Genomic DNA, 8,005 nt, shown 5'->3' on the forward strand with positions numbered 1-8,005 from the left:
TTCCAACAATGTTTTGGTTTAGCTCACTACCAGCCCCCAAGGCCTATTTATTCTGCACTTGTATGACAGGTGCATATACAGTGCCTTGCGAACGTATTCGGCCCCCTTGAACTTTGCAACCTTTTGCCACATTTCAGGCTTCAAACATAAAGATATAAAACTATAATTTTTTGTGAAGAATCAACAACAAGTGGGACACAATCATGAAGTGGAACGAAATTTATTGGATATTTCAAACTTTTTTAACAAATAAAAAACTCAAAAATTGGGCGTGCAAAATTATTCAGCCCCCTAAATAACTTTGTAGTGCACTTTGTAGCGCCACCTTTTGCTGTGATTACAGCTGTAAGTCGCTTGGGGTATGTCTCTATCAGTTTTGCACATCGAGAGATTGAAATTTTTGTCCATTCCTCCTTGCAAAACAGCTCGAGCTCTGTGCGGTTGGCTGGAGAGCGTTTGTGAACAGCAGTTTTCAGTTCTTTCCACAGATTCTCGATTGGATTCAGGTCTGGACTTTGACTTGGCCATTCTAACACTTGGATATGTTTATTTGTGAACCATTCCATTGTAGATTTTGCTTTATGTTTTGGATCATTGTCTTGTTGGAAGACAAATCTCCATCCCAGTCTCAGGTCTTTTGCAGTCTCCATCAGGTTTTCTTCCAGAATGGTCCTGTATTTGGCTCCATTCATCTTCCCATCAATTTTAACCATCTTCCCTGTCCCTGCCGAAGAAAAGCAGGCCCAAATTATGATGGTGCCACCACCATGTTTGACAGTGGGGATGGTGAGTTCAGGGTGATGAGCTGTGTTGCTTTTACGCCAAACATAACGTTTTGCATTGTTGTCAAAATGTTAGATTTTGGTTTCATCTGACCAGAGCACCTTCTTCCACATGTTTGGTGTGTCTCCCAGGTGGCTTGTGGCAAACTTTAAACAACACTTTTTATGGATATCTTTAAGAAATGGCTTTCTTTTTGCCACTCTTCCATAAAGGCCAGATTTGTGCAGTATACGACTGATTGTTTTCCTATGGACAAAGTCTCCCACCTCAGCTGTAGATCTCTGCAGTTCATCCAGAGTAATCATGGACCTCTTGGCTGCATCTCTGATCAGTCTTCTCCTTGTATGAGCTGAAAGTTTAGAGGGACGGCCAGGTCTTCGTAGATTTGCAGTGGTCTGATACTCCTTCCATTTCAATATTATCGCTTGCACAGTGCTCCTTGGGATGTTTAAAGCTTGGGAAATCTTTTTTTATCCGAAATCCAGCTTTAAACATCTCCACAACAGTATCTCGGACCTGCCTGGTGTGTTCCTTGTTTTTCATGATGCTCTCTACGCTTTAACCACTTAAGCCCCGGAGGATTTGGCTGCTAAAGGACCAGGGGTTTTTTTGCGATTTTTTACTGCGTGACTTTAACGGACAATTGCGCGGTCGTGCGACGCTGTACCTAAACGAATTTGACGTCCTTTTTTTCCCACAAACAGAGCTTTCTTTTGGTGGTATTTGATCACCTGTGCGATTTTTTGATCACGCGCTATAAACAAAAAAAGAGCGTAAATTTTGCAAAAATAACAATATTTTTCACATTTTTTTATATGAAATTCCCCAAAAAAAAAAGTAAAAATCAAAATTTTTTAACATTTTTCGGCCAATTTGTTTTATGCTACCTATGTTTGGTAAAAAAAATCGCAAAAAGCGTATTTTGATTGGTTTGCGCAAAAGTTATCGCGTTTACTAACAAAGAGAAAGATTTTTGTCATTTTTGGTGTTTTTTTTTTTAACGCATAATGGCGGCGATCTGCGATTTTTTTTTCGGTACTGCGACATTGCGGCGGACAGATCGGACCCTTGACTGACATTTTTGACACTTTTGGGGTTACCAGTGACATTACTGCAGTAATCAGTGCTATACATATGCACTGTTACTGCAAAAATGACACTGGCAGGGAAGGGGTTAACTTTATTGGACAGGGAGGGGTTAAGTGTGTCCTAGGGGCATGCTTTCTACTGTGTAGGGACATGGCTATTGGTGTAAAAGCAAAGATCAACCGTTCTACATAGTAGAACGGTCAGATCTTCACTTTTACACAGGGAGAACTGACAGGCAGCTTGTTTACACAAGCTGCTCTGTCTTTCTCCCTTCACAGGAGCGATCGTAGTGTGGCCGGCGGACATCGAGTCCGCCGGTCACACGCACTGACTTGCCTGTGAACGAGCCGCGGCGGGCGCGCGCCTCGGCGGGCGCGCGCCCGCCCGCTATAGGCTCGCAAGTCAGTGACAGGCGAGTGACGTACCGATACGTCACTCTGCCTGGCCGGGGCTGACCGCCGCAGTATATAGTCGTGCGGCGGTCGGCAACCGGTTAAACGGACCTCTGAGACTATCACAGTGCAGGTGCATTTATACGGAGACTTGATTACACACAGGTGGATTCTATTTATCATCATTAGTCATTTAGGTCAACATTGGATCATTTAGAGATCCTTACTGAACTTCTGGAGAGAGTTTGCTGCACTGAAAGTAAAGGGGCTGAATAATTTTGCACGCCCAATTTTTCAGTTTTTTATTTGTTAATAAAGTTTGAAATATCCAATAAATTTCATTCCACTTCATGATTGTGTCCCACTTGTTGTTGATTCTTCACAAAAAACTACAGTTTTATATCTTTATGTTTGAAGCCTGAAATGTGGCAAAAGGTCACAAAGTTCAAGGGGGCCGAATACTTTCGCAAGGCATACATTTTGGGCTAAATCTCTGAAGAACAATTATTTATTTGCAAAATTTTATAACAAAAATAAAAAAAAATGTGTTTTTTTTCCATGTTCAGTCTTTTATCGTTTATTTAGCAAAAAATAAAGAAAAACCAGGGGTGATTTAATACCAACAAAAGAAAGCTCTATTTGCTTGAACAAAATTATAAAAAAATTTAAGTTGTGCACAGTGTTGCATGATCTAAAAAATAAAAAAGTTGACCATTCAGTGTGCAATTGTCATTCAAAGTGCAACAGCGCAGAAAGCTGAAAATTGGCCTGGGCAGGAAGGGGGTAAAAGTGCCCAGTATTGAAGTGCTTACGTTTGGTTCCCCAAGATTTGAACAGTGAGTGGCCGAAAGGAAAGTTCAGAATCCAGGGTTACACTTATCACCCTGGCATGCGGGGATGGACTAATAGTTGTTCCATTAACCTCGACAAAGAAGTCAGGGGAAGGGGCATATCGAGGAGGAAATATTATGAGCTCAGTTTTGGACAGATTTTGAGGCAGTGGCATGACATCCATAATGATATGTCTGTTAGTAAATTAGTGATGCGTTAGGAAACCGATGGGATAAGCTGAGGAGTAGAAGATAGATTTGGGTCATCAGCAAAGAAATGGTATTAGAAGCCATGGGTGCTCATGAGTTTCAATTTCTAACCTGCATGGTGCCAAGAGTCTATGATTTCCAGGCAGAGAACTGACCACGTTTGTAAGTTTTGCCCTTACACATTGTTTGGAAATGACAGTTCTCCTATTCTCTCTGACTAAAGCCGCATAAAAAATGTCCGACATTCGGCCCGTGTGTATGTAGCCATTTGGTCTGCTTCTGTTGGACGTGCATGCTGGAAAACCTGCAGACTGTGGCAGAATGGCTACTCGACGGCAGTCTGCGTCTGTCTTGTCCAGAGTTCAAGGATGTAGATGTAGAAGACATTTTAGGCAGTTGGCAGGCTGCATCTGTCTTGTCCCTGGATGCCCTTCCCTGATGGATTTTGGGGCCAACCTGCTCTGCCCTCTACATGCAACTGCCCCAAATACAACAAGTAAAATTAATTTTAAGTTCCCACCTTGGTTTCAGCCTCATATGCAGAATGTATGTGCAAAATAATCAAGTGCAAGGTTGAACAGTTTAGGCGGGCAGGTTACACAGTTGTAAAATATTGGATGAAAAAACTGAAAAATGGCCTAGACTGGTAGGGGGTGAAAGTGTCCAGAGTTCAAGGATGTATAAGACATTTTAGGCAGTTGGCAAACTTCACTCACTGCAAATTTTGCCAAAGATTGGTATCCAGGAAATTAATTGTAAATTCATTATAGAGCAATTATAAATTTCAGCCATTTCTTAAAAAAAAATTGTTTCAGATCAAGGGGGTATATTTAAAAAACAGGGAATGTCACTTTCTCCAAGCATTCACTGCAGGTGAATATTTGTGGTGTATGTATTTTCATTTACAGTGATTGAGTTACCTTCAGTGAATGTTTCATTAAATTCACTGTTTTATAAATACAACCAATATTGTCAGTTAAAGCAACTTTTTAACCACTTGCCAACCGCCGCCTATTTACTGCAGCGGTCAGCCCCTACTGGGCAAAGCGACGTAGGGGTACGCGAGCCTCTAGGGGGCGAGCGCGCGTCCTGCCCCCGCTTGTTCACTAACATCCCCGTGCGAGTGACCGGTGGCTCCGATATCTGCCGGCCACTCCCGATCTCCCGCTCGAGAGGGAGAAAGGCAGGCGGCTAATGTAAACAAAGCCGTCTGTCATTCTCCCTGGTGTTACTGCAGAGACTGTACGATCCTGCTATGTAGGATCGTATGTCTCTGTGGTTACATCGCAAGCCACGCCCCCCCCCCCCACAGTTAGAATCACGCCCCTAGGGATACATTTAACCCACTGTTTACCAATAAAGTTAACCCCTTCCCTGCCAGTGTCATTTTTACAGTAACAGTGCATATTTATAGCACTGATTACTGTAGTAATGTCACTGGTACCCCCAAAAGTGTAAAAAAATGTCAGTCAAAGGTCCGATCTGTCCGCCACAATGTCGCAGTCCCGCAAAAAAAATTGCAGATTGCCGCCATTACTGGTTAATAAAAAACAATAAAAATGACAAAAATCTTTCCCGTAGTTAGTAAACCCAATAACTTTTGCGCAAACCAATCAAAATATGCTTATTGAGATTTTTTTCACCAAAAAAAATGTAGCAGAAAACAAATTGGCCTTAAATGTTAAAACATTTTGATGTTTACATTTTTTTTTCCGGAATTTCATATAAAAAAATGTGAAAAATATTGTTATTTTTTCAAAATTGTCTCTCTTTTTTTGTTTATCGCGCAAAAAGTAAAAATCGCACAGGTGATCAAATACCACCAAAAGAAAGCTCTGTTTGTGGGGAATACAGTGTCGCATGACAGCACAATTGTCCGTTAAAATCCCACAGTGCCGAATCGCAAAATAGGCCCTGGTCTTTGAGCAGCCATATCCTCCGGGGCTTAAGTGGTTAAACATTTATTCTAATTTGCCAACTTATTAACACTTTGTTAACCACAACTAGCTGTATATAGCTTCTCCCCTTCTCCCTATAGCTAGGGAGGTCTTTGATTTTTTTAACAATGTAAACTTTATTTTGTTTCACATAACTTTCTGAGAGGCAAATCAATAGACACATATTTGAAATGTTACAAAGGCTCTGGTACATACAGGGTTTTTTTTTTTTTTTTGGTTTTTTTTTGTTTTTTTTGATGCTTAAGTGATTTGATCAACCTTTATCTTTTTTTTTTTTTGTTTTTCTTTCAGCAATCACATTTTGGGGAAGAAATGTGCTACATTGCATTCACTGGTCTGGACATTCCTCCTCCCACAGGACCTCTGTGGATTCTGGGAGCTACATTCATAGGACAGTACTACACTGAATTTGACAGACGTAATAACCGCATTGGATTTGCTATTTCCCTCTGAGTTAAATCTAAGAGCAGCAAGCAGAGTCATTTCCCATTCACACAGTTTAAAGTTATCTTTTGCTGAGAAAAAAACATTCCACTCCAGATCATATATGTACAATTGTGAGAAAATGTTTAGGATCCTTAGAAATGTTTTGACTTTCGGAAATTTAATGTTCCACAAATTTGATCTTCATCTATGTAATATTAAAGATGTTGCTGTATAAGATAATAACCTGGAGCATCTAAAGAAAATAAAATGTGGCTCTTTAAGCTTAAAGTGGTATTAAACCTAAAAACAAAAATGTTTTGCAGCTTAAAGGATTAATTGACCTTTGGAATGAGTTTACATTTTCCACCCATTTTTTAAGGTGGAAAGTGTAAGAAGTTCCAGCTCCTGGACCTTCTCTCTCCGCACCCGCTGTCACTTTTTAAAAGTAGCTCTGCCCACACAGCCATGTCATTTATTCACAGTTTCCTGTGAATGAATAAATGACAAGTACCATTAGCCACAATGGCAGACGTACTTGTAGTTTGAATGAACTGTGGGCGTGCTGATCAGCTCTGCAATGACAGCCAGTACACAGGTATGGGCAACAGAGCTGTAGGCAATGTGTGCAGGAACCTGACATAGCACTCGTGATCTGCTGATCACGAGTGCAATGCTTTCAATGCTTCAATGCAATGCTTTTTCCTGTTTTTAAAAATAATAAATGCACATTTTACCTGCAAAAAGGATGTGATTTTATTATTTTTTATGCAAAGGCAAACTTAGCCTTTAAAATTCTTAGATGTGGTGGCTGCATTCATTTTCTTGGCTTTTTTTTTCTTTATTTTTACTGGTAATGCAGCCAGTAAGTTTATTTTCCAACAGCCCGTAACAGATCAAGCTGCCCAGCAAAAGTTTCAGTTAGAGGGTTCAAACAAACCATTTAAAATTGACAATGGTTCTTATAATGGTCAACCATTATTTTCTTTGTGTAAAAACTGGTGTAAAAATGAATGAAGATCACTAATAATTGAATGTAATTATTAGTATTGTTGTGGAAATAGAAATGAGCAGACAGGTGAAGAACTTAAACTCCTTCAAACTAAACTAATTTCTCTGCAGGATCTTGGTTCTTTTCCAAAGATCATTACAGTTAAACAGAAACAGTAAGTAACAGTGCTCCTAGTCCTATTCAAGTGTGGAAGAAAGACAGGCGCCACTCTAAGTGCAGTAAGGAAAGTTGAATAAAATGAATCAATACACACCAATATACTCACAATGAGCAGGTGAAAGAAGGCAGTGTGTAACATATTAAAGGTCGGTCCGTGAGGTGGGTTCGTCCGGGTGCCACAAAAGTAATCCGCTGTAGCCGATGGATGTCGGCATTTCCTGGATGCTGGGGACACAGAGATGGACTTCCGGCGACACTCCCCCGGTCGTGACGTAGGGAAGTGATGACGTAGGTAGGCGACGCGTTGTCGGAGCATGCGCTCCTTCCTCAGGCCTCTATAGCGCCATCTTGATCAAGGGAAATATATAGAGGGAATGCCCTCAGGCAGCCACTGGGTCTAGAGACCAGTAGTCGCACCGCTAGGATATAAATGAAGATGCCTATACACTAAGCATGTATGGGAACATATTGTGGGCATATTATATCATAATAGCAGCAATATAAAATAAAATATAAATACTTTAAAATGCATTGTAGATTACCACACATTGATTATTCACACACTAGGAACTTCTAAAAACCTATGTGACCTGGAAATTCCTAAGTGATAAAACTGGGGTTGATGAATTGTGATGAAAAAATAATAAATAATAAATAATAATAATAAATAATAAAAAATAATAAAAAATATATATAATAAAAAATGGGGATAAAGAAAAATATATATAAAATGAAAAATGAATAAAAACGGAAATAACGATATAAATAAAGGAAAAAAGTAAATATACACTATATCTGGAAGAATAACCCTTTTATCTCCCATCTCATTTTCTGTGGGAGATATATTGATGATATTGTGGTCATCTGGGACGGTCCCACATCAACATTTTTGGAATTTGTCCATCATTGTAACACTAACCCCTACAACCTGTCATTCACTTCGGGAATCGAGCACAGTGGAATTAGTATTCTTGGATTTGTTGCTTTATCACAGAGGAGAAAAAATTGAGGCCAAAAACTATACCAAGCCTACGGCTGGCAACTCCTTTCTTCATTTTCAAAGTTGTCATCATCCCAGGTGGATTCAGAATATCCCCAAAAGCCAGTATTGTAGGTTGCGGATAAACTGCACAAACGATGAGGATTATG

At 40.0% G+C, this 8,005-nt stretch overlaps 1 protein-coding gene across 2 annotated transcripts in view; it reads left to right on the plus strand.

Annotated features, from left to right (window-relative positions):
* Window positions 1-5,832, plus strand: part of REN (renin) — an 822,085-nt gene extending 816,253 nt beyond the window's left edge. For both annotated transcript variants that reach the window (XM_082245108.1, XM_082245109.1), the window contains one exon: window positions 5,554-5,832. In XM_082245108.1, coding sequence (XP_082101234.1) covers window positions 5,554-5,715 — 162 coding nt within the window. In that variant the 3' untranslated portion in view covers window positions 5,716-5,832. The remainder of the gene's footprint in view (window positions 1-5,553) is intronic.
* Window positions 5,833-8,005: the final 2,173 nt, after the last annotated feature.

The sequence above is a fragment of the Pelophylax lessonae genome, assembly GCF_965119305.1.
Source record: "Pelophylax lessonae genome assembly, chromosome: 2".
NCBI classification, from domain to species: Eukaryota; Metazoa; Chordata; class Amphibia; order Anura; family Ranidae; genus Pelophylax; species Pelophylax lessonae.